We start from the raw sequence: 19597 nt of genomic DNA, 5'->3' as shown, positions 1-19597 counted from the left end.
CCACGCCAGCCCCCAGGCTCTTTCAGGCCTCCCCATGTTGGTGGCACTTCTTTTACCAACTTTCTTCATACTTGCTTTAAAGAGCTTTGCTTAAAACGATGAAGACGGGGGCAAAGCCCTGCAGAAGCACACGGCAGTACAGCATCTCTACAGCTCATACTTGAGCAGACGCATCTAAACCACTCTCCATTACACAGCTCCTATTTTTCTGTTTTAAAGCAGCTTTCCCATTAGATTGGTTGCTTAGCCTGAAGTTAGGCATGAACTCTTGAAAAGGCAGGTTACTCATTTAAAGAGCTATGCGAAACAGTTGTGAGAAAGGCGCAAAAATAGCCGAACACGGCTCTGTGCTCACGCACTCCACGCATTGCTCACTGATTCAGGTGACCAGCTGCAAGGCACGGGCATCTCTTTTTTTTCTTCTTCCTCAGCAGTTGCGCAGGAACAGCTGCCTTGGTGGTCTGCATGTCGTAGTTTTTGTACTTTGGACAGTTTAGCCTCAGCACCTTTTGAAGCACTAGAGCCACACAGTACTTCTTATGCCACATACCATCATCAATACATCTCACTTGCGGGATGTGACGCCAAGGTTGTGCCCCACTGGAACGGAGTTACAATGTGCGATAACTCTTGATACCAGAGCTCAGTTCAACTAGGAAAACCACTGCGAGCTGGGTCATAACAAGGGTCCAATATTCATCCTTCTTACTACTCCATTTGTACATTTAGCCCCAAATTCGCTGACAGTAAAATCTAGTCCTAACACAATCTCCATCCCAATTCAGAAGTCTAGAGACTACTACAAGCTGCCCGTCTGATTTTTTTTTTAAAGGCATGGTACTATCTACAGCTTAGGTTTTCTTCAGCTTGGACATCGAAAGCAGATCCACACAAACCCTTTCAGGGCAAAGACAGAGGCCATGTGCAAGCTGCACCCATCGCACAGTGGGTGACTCCTCACACCCAGTGCAAATCCACCCGTGCAGCTCCTCGCGTCTCCCACGTCTGCTTCCCCGCTCCCCGTGACCCCACAGCGATACGCAGCCGGCTGAGCTGGGCTGCAAAAGCCGCCCAGGGTCCCCTCAAAGGCCCGTGCGCTCACAGCAGCTGTGCCAGCAGGCACTTCCCTGACCGCAGCCCTTTTCTAGCACGCGCATCCCAGCAACAAGCCAAGGCAAAGTCACGCAACAAGATTTCCTCGAGCTGAAGCCTGAGCATCCAACCCAGCAGGGACCACAGCTTGCTTCTGGTGTCTTGCAGCCAGGCTGGGTGCTCCCCACACAATGCCGCTCTCGGGGAATTTAAAAGCAACCCCAGCATCAGGTCCCCATCCTCCAGTGGGGCTCTGCTGTGGCCAGGCTGCTCTTTGCCACCAAACCCATATTGCCTACCAACCTGCCTCTCACTGACCTGGAATATGCCTCAGGTTTGCAAAACCACCTGCTGTTACTACTTTTCTGATGTAATTTGGGAGATACATCCCACCTGACATTATATTAACAAGCAAACAAATTCATTGATATTCCCTTGTCAAAATGCATCCTTCTGCACACACCTCCATGGCGTACATTCAACTGGTAGATTGCCCTTTATATTTTACTGTAATTTGAAGGATTTTATAAAGTACTATGGATTCTCATATTTTCCAAGCAATTTCTTTCCTGGAGAATAACAAAATGCTTGTAGCACCATGATAGCAGTTGCTCATATTTATCTGCATCCTTCAAAGACAATATTTCAATTATCTGCACTGGAAACTCTCAGCCACATCTGCTGCCCAAAATGCCACGTTTGGCAACCGCTTAGCAACAAGGACTGGATTGGGAAACTGTCCCCGGAGCTATGCACCAACATTAAACCAGCTCCTGCTTCCCCCAAGTAACACTGCTACCGCCTGAAATATATGTATTTTGTTTTGCCTGGGACACACAAGACACCAGAAATAACAAGCTCCTCTGGGAGAAGGGAAATCTGGAAGGAAGTCGCCTACTTCAGCAATCCCTCCCCAGGCTCCAGAGGGAACGTTTTCCTGACATGTGCAACGCATGCTAATCCCGCACAGCGGGAGGAGGACACACCGCTTGGACACAAGCACAAAACTATACTGCTCACTGTGAAATACAGCTCTTTTCGGAAAAATCAGGGTGTAAGAAAGCAACTCTCACTCCACCCTATCCACAAAAGCAGCAGACATCTGACTCCTTGACCAGGCCAGCAAAGGGCTGTTTCAACCCCAGGAAAAACAAAGCCCAGTCCTTCCTTCACGTCACCCAACCTGCACCATCCTCTGCCTCCTAAGGCTCCATGCCATTGCGCTCATTGACACTGGACTTTGGGCAATGGTGAGCCTGAGGACATCTTGCCTTGAATGCCTGAAGGTGCAGGCAAGGAGGAAAGACGGGAAGGACTGGAACCTGGCGAGACCACCTCTGCTTCTCCTCTTCCTCCAATCCTTGCCATTTTTGGAGCCTTTTTCCTAACGACCTCCCTGACTTGCTGCCCTCTATGGAGAGGGAGATCCTGGGCAAAACACGGGTGAGCTGGTCAAAGGTGTGTGATAAATTGCACTTAGTACACAGTTCTCAACTCCACATAAATACATATTTCACAAAATGCATATGTTCAGAGCAGCCAGCAAATCCAAACGCCACTAAGAAGTGCCTAAGTCGAAACACCCAAGTCCCGGCGAGTGAAAACTGGAAGTTCTGCTACAGCTGTCTGACCCTTTTGCAACCAAGCCTCCAAACCATCAGAGCTGCTGCCAGCTCCGAGTTCAAGCAGCAGTTTCGTTTCCTCCCCGCGCCGTGCCTGCGCAGCGCTCGCAGTGCCCTCTATGCGAGGAGCGATTGCCGAAGCCCAAGCCGCGAACAACTTCCTTTACTCAGACTGCTCCTGAAGCAACACTTTTGCAATGCCCAGAGGAGTGAACCTATCCCAACCTGGGGAGAAATTAGGAACGCCAATTTGCCATCTTGACCTGCCTGCACCACTGGAACCTTGTGAAAGCAGCCACTGGCTTTATTTTAGCTCTAAGCAAATAAAAAACATTTTAGAAGACTTTTTTTTAAAACTTTTTTTTTTTTAAATACTCTGGTTGTAGGAGCTGAAAAATTTGAGCAACCTTTTTCTTGTGATGAATGGGCATTTCCAAAAGCAAGCACTGCACTTTCGTAATAAATCCTGAGACAGCAGTAACACGTCTGGGCCAAAGGAGCCATCGTGGGCAGGTACGTGATGCGCACAGCTAACGAGCTCACGGGTTTCATTATGAGTTTTGCACCATCTTCACTCGGTACAAGCAACTACCCCAAACTGAAAATTAAAATTAATAGAAGGGGGATGGCAAAGTCATGGGACTCGGAATTGATGCACACGGAAAAAAACGTTCTACTGATGAACTGTATCTATTTAGAGGACTCCAGGAAAGGCAACAGCCAGCAGAAATTTGAATAAGCGCTCGCCTGTTCACTGCTCTGTGTCAGACACAGACACATATAGAACACAGCGGCTGCTCCGTCTTCTTCAAAATCAGACCCAGAATTTAGTGCTGTTCTGGCGGCTGCCAGCACAATATGTTAACAGCAATTATTTTCTCAATATTTCTACAGATTACCTAACACACTGGCACATTTTCTCAGTGTCACTGCATGTTGCAACACACGCTGCCATCCAGTAACTTGTCTGCATTCCCTTGGTCACTTTTCACAACCATCAGATGCAAAATGCAACTAGAATGATAATGGGTTGGGAGAAACTGCGAGGAAAACGCGTCACCTCAATGTGAGGCTTCACAGCCTGCATTTATGACATACGAACATTCAATATCGTCACTGCTGAAACTGAGTGTTGAAAAGAATAGGAAGAACTCTAAGGAGCAAAAGGAAGATGCTAAGGGCTCTCTTAACTGTAAATGGTCTGCAGAGCTCAGACTTGCAAATATTATTCTGCCATAAGCTATATGCTACGGTTAAACATTGTAATTTGGATCTAAGTTCCCAGCGCAGCAGAGCATCTACAGATTACACAAACACAAAATGAACAGTGCTCTACCTATCAACAAGCAATTCAATTATACATACCCAGTCCATCAGGAACTGAAAATTTACAGAAAGTCACTGGTGGCAAAACAGAGAACGAACTACGCTAGTGGCAAGACTATAATCAGCAACAGTGATTTATAAAAAGGGATAGCAATGTCATTTCTCTTAGGTATGCAAAATGCAAAAGCCTCAAAGTCTTGGCCTGGTATGAGAGAGCGAAAGAACCACTCAGCCTCCCAACCACAGCCTGCTTTCTATTTTTCAGTTACACTCCAGAGCATTTCACCATTTCTACTTCTGTTATCAACAAGAGACATGTTCTCTCATTCTACTCAGGTTGTTAGGTATCCAAAAAACCCAAACCATAAGCTCTTCAATTATTTCTCCATTTAGTTTTTTCCCCTCATGAGCATATGCACAGGAGGGGGTGCATCGCCAGGAACACCAGGTGAATCCTATGCAATTCTGCTCTGAAAAAAGTGACTGTAAAATCTGACACTGGGCTTGTTACCTCTCACTGCTTCCTATCCTGAACACCTCTGGCCAGTCCAAGCCCTCTGCATTGCTAACCACCAGTTTCGCAAGCACTCCAAGAACCAAGCTGGAGACAGATACAAAAAGTCAAAGGTCAAATACAGCTAGCAAACATGAAGAGACTTCTCTACTTCGTATACATTTCTGTAGGAGAAGCAGGTTGTCATGTGGTAAATGAATCAGACGTACAAGGAAGCAGTCCCCTGCCTGTGGTCGTCCAGTATCAGCTGTGAAAAAGAAGGTAATACCCTGCATTTCCACTGCTTCGGGAGCCAGGACATCCTTACCTTGGCCAGGTTGTATCGGAACTGACCTTCAGCCCCGAGCATCCCCGGGAGGATGCAGGGCTGCGGTTCTGCCCCAACGTGCTCCTTCCTCTGGATGCGGAGGCTGAACAGACCTCTGAGGTCTCAAAAGGGTCGAGTGTAGGGTCATATTTAAATCACCTTCTGAGGGATTTGTGTGCTGCTTTTCTTTTCTGAACAAGCCTAAACTCCACAAGATCCCCTGAAGTCCCTGCGGCTTCTCGCTGCTGCTGTGCAATGGTCAGGGAGGGCAGAACCGAACCCACAGTTTAAGCAGCTCGCTCTCATTTTCATTTCACAGGTTCAGCACAGCTGGTGTAATTCACATGTAAAACCACAGCAGTCATCCAAATCTTTGCTGCCTGGGCATTGGCTGGCTGCATTTCTGGAAATTCATGGTCAGAACACATACCTATTTTTTGAGTTTCCATTAGGAACTGGTTCTGTCAGGCATGATCGCATTCGCAAGAGCTCAGGAGGCAGGAAAATTTGAAAAAGTGTTTATGAGACTGGGCATAAATCACAGCTCTCGGGTTTTTCTCCCTTCTTCAATTAAAAAAAATACACTGAGAGCAGCCATTCCCCACATCTACTCCCCCATCTCCCTCCAGAAATGATGAATCCCACTCCAGCCATAAATTGGATCCCAGGTGTACTCATATATATTATACATACATAACAGCTACTTATGGGCATAAGGGCTCTTGCACAGTTACTGTGGAAACCAAGGTATTAAATTTCCCGGCTCTTAAGACCCTACCTTCTCAACCTTAATGTGCATTTACCTTGAATAAATCACTTCTGCACTCTCCAGCCCAGAAACATCCCTTAGTAGAGTGCATTTGGGTTCATCTTCAGGAGGCTCCATCTAACCCGCTGTCAATGGTCCAGGAACGCAGTGCTGCCTCCGACCCTGCACAGCCCGCGGATGGGAGCAGGGTGCAGGAGGAGAGGGCGTCTTTCTGTAGGCAGAGACCAACTCGCTCCTGCACAGCACAGCTCCAAGGGGCACTGACCGCTCCTGTAGGTATCGCTGGCAGAGAAACCCCCTGCAGCTCCTCTCACTGCCTGGACAGCATCAGGATACCGCTCTCTCTCACGGGCACTCGCGACAACTAAAGGTTGAACTTGGCTTTGTAGGAAAGGGGATTCATTTACCAGCTACTGAAACACATCCTGGTCTGGATGGGATGCAGCAGCCTGGAGCAGCAGAAGACACGATGCAGTGTCTTGGGGAGAATTTCATTACATCCTGCTAAGGCTCCGGAGGGACAATGTGACACTTCAACATAAATTTCTTTCAGTTCTGGCTGCGACCACACAAGAACCCAAAGATACTTCAATGCGAAGTGCAAATGCAGCCCAGATGTAACCTCAGGGACTTCAGCAGAGCTCACTGTAGGGCTGAGCCTGACCCACCTCATCTGTGTGTAAGCGTAGCTCAGATATTCTCCCCGGATAACTGCAAGGGGTCCTGCTGCATACACACAGCTTGTCACAGGGGTGTCGATGCTGTCCTGCAAGAGGCACCTCAGCATCCAGCACGGAAATAAAAACACTCACAACAGCCGAGTGAGACACTGAGGGGTGCTGGTGACAGCAGTGGCTTTTGGGGTCTCTAGGGCTGCTGTGCACTGCGAGCCTTCCAGTTCGCTCCCCAAATCATTTGCTAAAACACACAGCAAGAAGCAGAACCGCTCTCACCTCATTCATGATTCAGGATCTTTATTTTTACGATTTTCTTTGGCATTTTTAAGGCATCTCTCCCACCACAGTAACTAGGTGCTTAGCCAAACTATCAGGGAGACAGGAGTCTGTGGATCCCTCCATCAAAAAGTGCCACTGTCAATCATATGGTCTTCCTATTACACACTGGCTATGAGCACAAACTAACACATTCATAAGGTGAAAGATGAAAGGCATCATCAATACACAACAAAGTAACTTGTTATAATCCTGTCGCCCTCCCCAGCACACACAGGCAGGGCCTCTTCCTGTAACAAGCCGAGTGAAAACAAGACCATGGGATGTCAAAACTGTACTTACTTAACCTTTGCACTTCTGAAACAGCAAAGATCCTGTCAAAAAGAAATTATTACAATTCTTCCCTTGTTATCTCTCAGGAAAATAGGAAGGAAAGTTTCGGCATTGCTACCCTCCAAGATTTTCCTAAAATTGTTATTCCTAAAATAACAACGCAGCTTGGCAGTTTTCTTTCCTTGCCACCTTTTAGTTTCTCGAAACAGCCCTCTCTGCCTTGTCTTCCTGGCTGACAGGCTGTGCTGTTTGTAAAGGATCCCTCTTCTCCTCTTACTTTGTACTGCCCACATCCCGCTCTGTTCCACCTCTCAGCGCTCGTCCCTCGGCTAAGCTTAACAGGACTTTCTCTGCAGACCATAATCACTGCTCTGAGGTTAGTCGGAGTTAGGTGTTGCAGACAGAAGCACAGCCCTTCCTCTCCCACACCCAGACTCCCTGCCAAGCTCTGGCTTAGGAGTATCATACCAGATCTTGAAATCAAACTCCGGGGTCTTGCATGACAAATCAGAGCAATTGCTGGGGCTTGGCTGTACCTCCTTTACTTATGGCAAATCTGGGGTGGTTAACTTTGAGGGTTGGACTAGATGACCCACAGAGGTCCCTTCCAGCCCCTACTATTCTTTGATTCTGTGATTCTGTAACTTGCCTGACGATTTGACAGTGCTTCACCTATAGAACACACGTTACCATATTAGCAATCATTGACAAAAATCGTGCTTCTTTTGATGGGAAACAGGAGCAGGTCCTTGAAAAGCACCTATTGTCTGAGGAGAAACTTCCCTACAACTTTGCTGGCATCCTTATGAATCCTGGGACTTTCCCATCTAGAGCACTCGCCCGAAGAGAGCTGGCCTGGGGCTGCTCTGACCCTTGAAGAGCCAAATACGAAGCAAATAAGAAGTTCAAACTCTCTCCTCTTTATTGCTTCCTTATGACACTTGGTGAGCCCTCCCTATGCTAATATATCATTTCTGCTCCCCACACCACACAGTCACGAGAAATATTCGGGTCTGCCTTCCCTCTGTTTTGCTGGAGGATTCTCTGAAGGACCGAAAGTTGAATAGTGGTATCACAATAGGCTGAAGCTAGAGGTTCGGCTTTCCAGCCCTTAGACAGACTCAATGCCCCTCTCTAACTCAGTTGGAAAGCTGCAGCTCAAATTTCAGCCTATGTTAAGTCACTGTTCAGCTCTGCTCCTTCAGCAAAAGAGAGAGAAGCCAGGAGAGCCTTTTTCTAAAGCAAAAAACTGGGGGGGTGTGAGAAGGGTGGGGAAAGGAAGCAAAAACACATGGAGATCATTTTTTGTGCATCGGACGGAGCAATGAAAGGCACAGGCAACTTTTCAAACATGCCAGAACAGCTTAGTGTGATTTGTAACCAAGAGGAGGGTTGAATAAACAGCTCCAACAACCAACATCAAACTTTTTTTTTGGGGGGGGGGGGGGGGGGTGGAAACAACTGAGGCAGCAATGACCTGTATGGAGACCCTGCTACCACCTTTCTGGCTTCTGTAGAGGATGGAGGCATTTGTATCATTTTGTACCACAGAACCATCGACATGAACTTCTGACACCAGCATCTCATTACGGAGAGACAAAGACTTAACATGGGCTTCAACGTCAGCAATCCGCTGCCCCATATCACAACCTACAAATGTAACATCCCAGCCAGTCCCCCAACGCTGATCTCGGCTACAGCAAGCACCTGACCCCACATACCACGCTGGCACTCATCCATCTTTCTAAACATGCTCAGAATTGGCTGCAACCCACTTGCACGAGAGTCAGGACAGCAGATACAAGCCCAGCATGGCAAGGAGATGAGGGATGCCTTCCCCATTTTTTCAGACAGACTAAGAGTATCCCCTCTTACGCCTGCCAGACCGAGCTCAAGGAATCAAAGCTCATTCCTAATTAATACATCATCAGGTCGAACCGGCCAGGGACTTGCCTCCCGAGAGGGGAGCCTGGGCCAGCCTAGATGATGAATGAGACCTCAAGCAGCTGAATTGTTTCAAAGGCTAAACTGGCAACTGCAAGGACAAGCAGGTTTGGGAAGGCATGTAGAAAAAAACAAAATTTCCACTACAGTTACAATTTCTTTTTTCCTATTTAGCACTGAGACCTGCACTATGTTCTTGCTGCAGCGCTTTTCCTCCAGTTACGCACTCCGCAAAGCCTATACCTACAGGAGCAGCTCCCCCTCTCCTGAAACGCAGCCACTTCTCCGGTGAAAACCTCACAACTGCAGACCACCGGAGGGAAATCCATTCTGCCAGATTAACCCCGGCAAACTTTCACAAGTAAATTAAATTGATCTACCGCATTCAGGACATTTACACAAGACCAGCCCCCTTGGATGGCTGAGGTCACCTTACTGCAGAGTTCTTGCACACCAGGGACGGCAGTTTCATTTGCTTGCATGACTATTATAAACACTGAGGAGAAAGGGTCTGGCATTTGCAAATACCTGTATTTCGATCGTTCCTTGAGACAGCGGCATAGGACCGACACATCCACTGCAGCGATACCCACATTTGTTGCAACAGACCTCCCAAACAGACATGACATACAACGTAATTTCTCTGTCTGCTGGCACCATTCCACATTGTTCAGCTCTCGCTGTCCCCTCCGCCACAAATGCCCCAGCAGAGGCAGCAAGCTCCGCTCTATTATTGGAAGACTCAGTGGAGCACATCCCCCACAAGCCAACTACCTCCCCCTTGCAACTGAGCAAAGTGAGTATTAAAACCCAGCAACTGTCTCCCGTTCAAACCAGATGGCATAAATAGCTGGAGAGCTATCAAACAAAGTATACATTCAATACTTCGGCGTAACATGAAAGCCCCGTTAAGCAAGTGTGTGCATACATACACACCCACGCTCAGGGACCAAAGCAACGGCAGAAAGCGCTCGATTAACTCCTCTAGTGGCTTAAGTGTCTGTCGACACTCAGGACGTTCACACAGCACGAGCACTGCCCAAATTTCCGTGGCTTGTGCAGTCCTGGAGCTCTCCTGAAGCTACAAATTGCAGCAGGCTGCTATTCTAAACAAGGAAAGCCTGAGACTGGCAAGCTGATTAAGACCATCACTTTGTGTCACGTCTAACTCATTCCCAGCTGCCTCGAGTAAAAGAAAAAGCCACCAGAAACCCTGCGCTCTAACGGCATTAAAAGAAAACAGCGAGTCCCTGTCCTGTCCAGCTCTGGGGATACGCATGGAGCTTCACAACTCTGTTCCAGCTCACTTACCTCGTCCATTTTTTCCGACGTTGGAGTCTGGTCACCAGGCACCATTTCTTTAGCCTCCGAGGTCTCAATTTTGGAGGTCCTGCTCAGCTGCTCAATGGGAGTCATGCTGGCCTCCGACGTCCCCCGGGAATTCTGACTCAGAGAAACCATCCCAGGGATGGGCTCGTCATCGTCAGAGTCAGGTAACGGCGTCGGGCTAATGTCCTCCAAGCCTGTGCTGGAAGGGCGCGAGGAAGGAGTCTGACCTCTGTAACCGGGCTGAGAGTTTGAACCGTACATTGGGATGGGGGAGAGCTGGGAAGAGGAGGAGGAGATAGGGCTACCTTCCATTCGGACCTCGTTATCCGAGTCATGCTCATTAAGAAAGGGTAACTTTGTTCTCTGCTCTTTTAAGAGCATCTCAATCCTCGAGTCTAAACTGTTATGCTGCATTTCGGACTCCATGGTGGGGGTGCCAGGGGTCTCGCTTCTCTCTGGAGTCTGAGAGAAGGATGCTGTGCTCGATTCAGGAACAGAGTTCGAATCGGGCAAGGGTGGAGGCTCCTCCTGTTTCTCCTTCACCGGAACAAAATCGATGTTCGTGGCAGCACTGCTTTCCACAACCATCTCAGTGGGAGGTGGCGCAGGCCTTCGGTACTCTGTTTCTCTGGAAGTCTGGGGAAACTGCTGCTCATCGGACTGGGGAAATACAGCTGGTGCTTGATAGGGAGAGAAGGCAGATTTGTAGCTTGAAGAACTAGAGTGGCTCAGGGGAGGAGTGTGAGAGAACTGAACGGGCTCCTGCTGATGGGATTTGTACGTACTAAACTGATGCTCCGTCCCTCGGAAAACACCTGCCGAGTTATGAACATAGTGATGTCCCGGTCGACGGTTGTAGGCATCCGTAAATTTTGTTTCGTGTCTCCTGGGTTTGTACCCACTGTCCTGCCCAAAATGGTACACGGGTGTTGTCTGACGACTAGAATAGGTAGAATCCTGGGAAAACGGCGTCCCTAAGCGGGGGGTGTGAGGTGTTCCTTGGGACTGTGGGGTGAATTGGCTGTACGAGTTTGGGGTGTCTTGCCGACAGCTGGAATAGGCTGTGTCATGGGAAAACGGCGTGCTGCTGTTTGGGGTAACAGATGATCCCGCAGAAGAGAGGTTACTGTCTTTCAGGCGCTTCAGGGAATCCGTCAACTACAAAACAGAAGAGAGAAAAGCAGCTAAACACATACTTTTAAAAAGATATTTGTCCAATCTGTTCGGTTTTCAGAGTATCCAGGAGTTTGCACTGATTTCCATGGCAAAAAAGAAAACAACAAAAAATAGGTTACAGCATCCATGAAAACACAGATCTTATCCATGGTTTACAGTTCCCCTTGATTTTGAAGAAAAAGGGAAGCAAAGAGGAATTTGTCTGTGAGAGGAGGAAGAGGAAAGCAGATACAACAGTATTCCTTATAAGCTATACCCAAGAGCATCAGGTGAACAGCAGACTTGCACAACACTTTCAGCTAAAAAGAGTTTCAATATCTACGTAAGCTATGTAAGGCTTGTCCAAACTGCAAATAGGAAAGATAATTCAGAAAATTCTGATACATCAAATTATCAATCTAACTTTTTTTTGTGAACAAATCAAAGCACACAAATCAGCAAACTTCCAGCCTGCAGCCAAACCTATGCAGCAGGGCTTTGTGTCGGTCCAGCTCAGGGAGCTGATCCACTCTCGACCAAACGCTCAACTGTGACAACAAGGGAGAAGGCTACAGCTACAAACGGCACAAAAAGTTCTCAACTGCTAAACCCACATTTTAAACCTCTTTCCAAGACAAACGCTCAGGTAGAGCACTACTGACTACGGCACTTGAAACTGAAACCCGACAAGCCTACAGAGCAGCCCAGTAATTGCTCTGCAACTCACTTCATAGGCACATTCAGGGGGTTTCTAGGAGCAGCCCTGCTCCAACCTAGACTCTGCTGAGTCATAACAGAGCCATGCTAATCAGCAGCGCCATAATCAATTTTCCATAATGCAAAGCAAGAGCTCAGCGAGAATCCTCCTGGTAGTAAAAGAAGCAGGACTGAGCTCCAACTCCCCAAAAGCACACCGGGATAGCTACATGGTGAGACTACAGGCTGGCTGCTCCTCTCCCAAGCACAGGTAGGTAAAGAGACCCTTAAAACAACCTGCTCGTAACACGCCAGCACCACCAAACTCCAGCTGAGCTCTCACCTGCCTGCTATGCTCACACACATCTCCCCCACTCAACAGTACGGACTTGCTCTTGGTGTGAGCCCTAGAGACCATGACCACATTGACACCAGGAAAAGTTTCTTCCTCAACTGTTCTAAAACCCACAGAAAGGGTCAGGAACCAGCCACGTGCTTCCTGCTAAAATGCGCATCTGCACCGTTGGTGTAGATGTGATGTGGATCGTTTTCCAGTGGGGTTTGGGTATGGCCTGGAGGCAGGGATTGTGGCTCACAGAACTGTCAGGTCTTTGCCATTCTGCACTGGGGGGGGGGGGGCAAACATCAGGAGTATTTAACTAAACTACAGCAGCAAACAAGCTTGTTGGCAGATTCTAGTGACAAGAACATAATGCAAACAGTTCAAGTTACCCAGAAAGCAATAATTTTGGTGGTAATCGGGGTAAAAAAAATCAATTCAGGATAATAATGTGATACATGAACACAGCATCTAGACAAACAATCTTAATGATAAGTACAGCAGGGACTACTTTGGGGGACACCGCCAATTAAGCATTTTGCTGTTGAACCTGAAACAGGAGTAAGAACAAATCTGCCCATTTTTATATGGATGTGTAACCAGCAGAAACGAAAAGCCAGACCCTGCTCCCAGCAAAACCATTATTTGCCTCCTTCCTGCCTTTAAAAACACCTTGCTGGGAGGTAAGGAAGAATCCGCCTCTTTATGATTTTGTTAAGAGGATGCCAGGGTTCTGCCTTGTTGCTGTTGGGGTAGTTGGGGGGAGAAGAGGATAATTTTATTTTTTCAATGAGATTTTCACGTTCAATGCACAGCTCTTACCTGTCCTGAAAACATCTGATCATAGAATTTATGGCATTTTAAGAAGTTGTAAGAGTGCAGAGAAGTAGAGAGAATAAAAAAATAAAATCTCTGCCAAATCTCTTTCAAATTTGATGCCTTAAAGTGGGTTCCTAAGCCACAACCAGAAGCCAAAGTACATTTCGACAAGCCAAGGGGGCTGACGACTGAACACAAACAGGCTTCACTTCCCCCTCATCCCCTCACCCCAGGGGGGTTCAGAGGGGAGCAGGTAACTGCACAAAGCCATTTAGAGAATCATACCCTAAATATCAAGGGATCCCTGGAAGCCCTCAGGAATTCTGTCCACTGCTTTTATTAACAACTGATTCCAGTGACTAGTTAAGATTCCGGAAAATTGATGCCACTATTCAAGATCTGACACCTTGCCTCTTTTAGCCTTTAAGCAAGGCTGAAGAACGTACGCGCTAAGGATTACACACTGCAGACACCAGGCCAAACGTACCATTGTAAATCATTCCCCCTGACTTCAAGGGAATAATCTCATCTCGGGGACAGATCTGATCCAGTCCTAATTGTGGGGATTTCTAATGTTAATAGGGCACATACTGTCAGTTCTGTAGGTATTTTTCATTCACAAAGACAAAAAGCACTTACCATGCTATGCAGACACCGGCATGCAGATCAGCCACATGCACTGCACTCACAGAGAGTTACATTTGCTATGGCAATTATGAGCAAGTTATATTTAAATGTCAATTAGTAACATCCACTGAAACTATGGCAAGACAAAAAAAAAAGAAGCTAAATTAAAAGTGTTAAAATGCTAACGGTAATGGCAAATTTGTTCGGAATTTTCTAGAAAGTTATCCTTCAAAAAAAAAAAAAAAGCCAAGCAAACATACCTGGAGAGTTTCATTCACAGTTGGCGATACATCCTGTTCAGTGCCTACGGGAAGGGTCTGAGGAGTGTAAAGACCATTAACGAGCAGTTCATAGAATCGCATGCGGGTTTCACCTGCAGAGACCACAATGGAATGGTCAATTAAACACAAATAACACAGCCCATGTAAAAATACGTATTCTTAACACCCGCGCGACCCTGCTACCACTCCCAGGCCGCTGCATCCATGCAACAGAGGAGCAGGTATCAATTCTAAATAATCTGCTGGGCAAGTGAAGTCCGACACTCCCTTCGCCAGCCAGGACAAGAAGGTTTTCTAAACGCTTTTTCCTCTTCTCAGCCTGCTTGGCAGCTCTGTTCTTTACCGTGCTTTCTGGAGCGCAGCAGTCTCCCTCCTCTCCAAAGTGCCAAGCACACAGCTTGCAGGTTTGAGAAGTGAAACTCTCACCCAAGGGACAAGCCTCTGCCAACACCCAGAGCCACTTCAGAAAGCTCTCCCAACACACCTTGCTAGTAGAAACTGGCTGTTACTAATGCAAACACGATGTATGGGAATGCGGAGGACAAAACCGATAACGTTGCTTTTCCAAGATGACACCAACTAATCCTTTCCCTCCCCACAGTTTAAGGTGTGCTCTTTGGCATCCTTTTAAGAAAAGAGCCAGAGAAGCAAACTATCCCGCATATTGTTACCGAGCTTTAGCCTTTTCATTCCTAAATTCTACAAAGACTCAGTTTCTTAACAGTGGATTTTTCATTACTACAAAAACCCAATCCTTCTTATTTTGCAGTCTGTAAGAAATCTGTCATCAGCTTCAAAGGCAACAGAATCAGACCCTGAAACTGACTGAATTTTGCCCCGAAAGATAAAGAACACACAGAAAAATGGACAGACACAGCACCTGAGCCCAGACAATGAATTCAGGCAAGATCTCCCCCAAAACAGGAGTACAAAACAGAGGAAGTCCTGTAGGATCAAACCCCAAACTCCCTGTGAGTCACACTGGGCCATTCAACAGCAAAGCATCCCTCAGCACGATTCTGTCTACTGGAAAAGACTCATCTATCTTGAATAATGCTGCAGATGAGATTATTTGGTTATCAAATCTCATTTCACAAAGTCTTGAGCTACATCTTCAACTATGTAAACTGTTTTAGTTCAACCAAAGTCATGACAAAATAGATCTTTTCAAGACAAGACCTTGAAGACATGCTTGAAATATTACGCTCGAAATCTTAACACACACACACCACCCCCTTATAAGCCTACAACGCCATGGATATGGGAGTGTTAGGCTTACTTTAAAACTTGTTTTTAAATAAATACAAAGTTTCATAATTCTTCCTGGATGCCCAATATAATGCAGTAAAAGTTACAATTCCATTTTCAAAGAGGTTTATGAATGTGAAGTGACTGCCTATCTCTTTCTCTAGCAACAGGTAATTATTAAGTGTGTCCATTCTGTGGATGGATAAACTGAGGCAGAGAAGCTGCTTCAAACTAACCTGTCTTGGCTGAAGAGACCTTATTTACTGGTTCCAGATTCCCAGGCCTGTGTTCTGGCCAGACAAACAAAACAACACTTTTGCTCCTAATATTTATTCTGCTAGACTATGAAACTCAAGCTAATCAACCTTTCATTCTCTTGAAAAGCTGAATACTAGAAAGAAGCACTGAAAACTATATATATACACACATATATATATAAAGAATGTCCTAACCTGCTAATGCTATTTTAGGAATAACATTTTTACTTGATTCTGACAGATTATAGCACACTGACAGCCTTACTCTTCTAGAACAAAAGAGATGCAACTGTGGAAAAAAAATACATTAGAAGCATACAGCTGGCAAACAAAACAAAAACGGAATTTGAAACTAAGACTTCAGTCTTTTCTCCCAAGAAACAGAAGCACAAACCCCCACTTTTCCTTGATGTGCAGCTAACTTTATTGAACAGCTGTCTGTTCCAGACTTGCAGAGTAATTTATAAATGGAGGGGAACAAGAAGGAATGTAGTACCATCAGCTTGTTTAAAATGCCTCTCATTAAGATGTCCACCACTTACGAGCCTGCTTTAGCTTACATTATTAAATCTGCAAACGGTTAATTTGTTCTTAAATGTAATTTTTACCTTCAAATTTCAAAGTACACAGGGGAAAGAGCCTGTCTGCAAAAATTCATGGTACTAGAATTTCAAAATATATATATGTACGGCCAAGCTTAGCTCACAATAGAAAATATTATACCGCTACTGTGATTTTCCTCCTAACTGTGATCGGTACTGTCAATAAAGGTCCTACTACACCCTCTCACCACGTGTGGCACACCAACTGCTGTACAGGTTGTGCGCCAAATTGTTGAAATCATTTAATACAGAACAAAAATATCAGTATTTTTTAAGAAAACTGCGTTAACGATGTCCTCTTCCCAAGAAAGAGTGCAGGAAGTCAGTTTTACACTAGAAATGCCATGGTTGCAATGAAGAACTACAAGCGGCAACAGATCGACACCTCCTCAGCTACAGACATTTTCTAAAATTCAAGCACATTTTAGCAAAGCCCTTCACTACCACGCCTGGAGGAAAGCGAAAAGACGAAGCGGTGAAAACGCCAACGCTTTCGTGCTTCCAGAAACTTTACTGGGCTCCCCAGGGCTGGGGCTCTGGGGCTGAGCGTCGGTTACCTCCAGGACGTGGCGCTCCTGTCGCTTTAAGAGACAGTCTCACACTTACACACTCGCACACACACGCACTGACAAGTGCTGCGTGTGCACTCTTTTGCTGCCAGCCCCGAGTTTGCTGCTAAGTATCAATGAAACGCCAGGCACGCAGAGGACAGCACCCAGCGCCGCTGCTGCCGGAACCCAGAGGTTCGGGTCCCAGGAACCCCCAAGGTTTGCCCCAAAATCCCACGTTTGCAAAAGCCGGGTGCCATGGGGTCCGGCAGCCCCAGGAGGTGGCCGAGCGGGGCCACCTTGGGACACGGAGACGGGGGGCACAGGAGGGCTCCGAGGGCAGGGGACAGGCAGGATGGCAGCATTTTGCAAATTACAGGGCTGTCTCCTAGCAACAGACAACACATTTGGCTCCACGTGACTCGCAAAGGCCCCAGAAACCAAACCCTCTCCCTTCGTATTTTTAATCGCCGGGCCCTTGAGGTCTGCAACAGCCTCTCGTTTTAGGAGAGGGACAGGCAGGGGCACTGCGAACCCAGAACGCGTGAGGCCCAAACGTGCCCCCTCACCTTTCGTATCCAGCTCCACGTGGATGATGTTGCCCATGACCGAGGTGTTGTGAAGGTGCTGGACGGCCTCCCGGGCACCCTTGACAGTGGCAAAGATCACTTTGGCGATTCCCAGGTGCTTCTTGTTCTTGGGGTTGTAAAGAATCTCCACCTCTTCCACTTCGCCGTATTTCTTGCACATGTCGGTCAAAAAGTTTTCGCGGATGTTGTCGTTCAGCTTGGCAAAGGTGACCTGCTTGGGAGGCACTGGCCCCACGTAAAATTCATCAATCTGGAAGCGGGCACAAGGTGGGGGGACGATAAAAATAACCATCATCGTTAGCAAGCGTGGGGAGGGAGGGCATAAGGACGGCACGGGAAGGAGAGGGTTAAAGCATCCTGCAAACTCTGGGGAAAGAAAACTGCCTCCAAGGTTCATCCCCGGCACCGAGCAGAGCCTCTGCCGCTGCAGCCATTCATTGAAACCAGCTCCTTTCTGGGCTACAAATAGGTATTTTGAGCAGTATGGTCAGCATGGAGCCCCCCCCTCCGCTGCCCCCCGCCCGAGAAGCCCCCAAGACACAGCTCCAAGACCTTAAAGTGATCTCGTTAGACAAATGCACTGATTACTCGTTATCTTTGTAGAAAGGATTATTGTTAAGCAGTTTGCCAAATAATAATGTTAATAGGAATATGACTGTCATTTCACCGGTCCATTAAACTATTTGGAACTGAAGCTTCACTCCTGAGAACACAGAGCTAAACCCGAAAGTCCGGGGTGGTACCTTGAATTTGGGGACAGACAGCTCCAACTCCTTAGTTTTGGTCCATATTCGCCCTATTCTGGGATCCCTGACACAATCCACAGGAGCGATTCCCGAGTTCTGGGAGAAGGATGAGGAAGAGGAGAAAAAGCACAAAACCAGCAATAACAGGGCTTGAAATTTAAGACACCAATAAAATAAAAAAGAAATCCCAAGGAAGCACAGGCTGTCTCAGGGGAAGGGAAAAGCGTGCACACACACACACATACATCCACACACGTGTCAAATTGCAATACTGCTGGGAAATGCACACAGACTGGAAACATAGAAATAAAGCCGCAGGTTTGGGCTCCCTGGGCTCCTGACAGTTGAATACACAGTGTCAGGTGGCGGTAACTTCGGTGGCTCTGTCTGTGCGTCCCTCCCCAGACCCCCCCTTCCCACAGACTTGCATTAGAACGACCCGGAGGGACCCCTCCAGCCCCCCAAAAAGCCGGTAAGACGGGGGGGGGGGACACGACACACACAATACAATGGGGGGAACCCACGACCCCCCCCTACTCACAGGCATGCTGAAATGTTGCCCATCGTAACGGTAGAGTTTGTGCTGTCCTTTTTTCAGAGCCGGGTCAATAATCAACTTGTAACTTCTCCAATGGTGATTTCTTTTCTCGACAGAAGTGCTGGCTTGTGTGCTGTTCTCCATTCCGTTGATCCAACCTGGACGACGGCGGGGGGGGGGGGGGGGGGGGGAGAAGGGGAAAAGAAGAAGGAAAAAAAAACCACACACACACGGAAAACCATAAAGTTAAAACAAAAATATTCAACAAAGAGGGCTTCGTTGTTGTGTTTTTTGTTGGTTTTTTTTTTTTTTTAAACGAGCCGCCCGCTCTACACACCCAGGCAGGGAGGAAATCCACCGCCAAGCGAGCCCTAAAATGGGGGAATTGCCAGCCGGGTCCCCCCTCCACCGCAGCCAGACAAGAGGCAGAGAGGGAGGAGGAGGAGGAGAGGAGGAGGAGGAAGGGAAAAAAACAGAAGAGAAAAAAAACCCAATCTCACTTGAACTCTGCTTTTTGCCATGATCTTCAGGGTGCTTGGCTTTTTCCCCCGCCTTGATCTCTCGGAAAGACATCGCGCTCGGCGGCCGATCGTCTCCGGGCGGCGAAAGGCGAGCTCCCGTCTCACATGGGGCCGGTCACCGGCGCGGGCTGGCCGCCAGGCTCCTGCCTCCCGTTTTCGCGAGCCACCACATATTGTGTGTGCTCGCTGCTGGCGGCGGCGGCCTCCCACAATCCACCGCTGCGAGCGCCGCGAACGCCTAACCGCCCTCCGCCGCCTGCACATTCACGGCGGCCGCGCCGCGCAGCCCCCGGCCCGCGGCCGCCCGCCGTCGCCCCGCCGCCGCCCCGCTCCGCCGCATGGGCCGCCGCCGGCCGGGGGGGATTTTTTTTTCCTCCCCGCCCCGGGGTTAACGGCATGCGGGGGGGCGAGTAGAATCTGCCCGCTGCATTTACCTTAGC

At 47.8% G+C, this 19597-nt stretch overlaps 1 protein-coding gene across 1 annotated transcript in view; it reads right to left on the bottom strand.

Moving 5' to 3' along the window:
* The window catches only part of SETD1B (SET domain containing 1B, histone lysine methyltransferase), a 55021-nt gene extending 35669 nt beyond the window's left edge, over window positions 1–19352 (bottom strand). The window contains exons 1-6 of the mRNA XM_075435074.1: window positions 19137–19352; window positions 18640–18794; window positions 18096–18194; window positions 17332–17602; window positions 14087–14199; window positions 10172–11347 (exon numbers count right to left, since the gene is read on the bottom strand). Coding sequence (XP_075291189.1) covers window positions 10172–11347; window positions 14087–14199; window positions 17332–17602; window positions 18096–18194; window positions 18640–18794; window positions 19137–19209 — 1887 coding nt within the window. The 5' untranslated portion in view covers window positions 19210–19352. The remainder of the gene's footprint in view (window positions 1–10171; window positions 11348–14086; window positions 14200–17331; window positions 17603–18095; window positions 18195–18639; window positions 18795–19136) is intronic.
* Window positions 19353–19597: the final 245 nt, after the last annotated feature.

The sequence above is a fragment of the Opisthocomus hoazin genome, chromosome 13 (genome assembly GCF_030867145.1).
Source record: "Opisthocomus hoazin isolate bOpiHoa1 chromosome 13, bOpiHoa1.hap1, whole genome shotgun sequence".
NCBI classification, from domain to species: Eukaryota; Metazoa; Chordata; class Aves; order Opisthocomiformes; family Opisthocomidae; genus Opisthocomus; species Opisthocomus hoazin.
The sequence above is the reverse complement of the archived record's forward strand: the minus strand, read 5'-3'. Positions and strand labels throughout refer to the sequence as shown.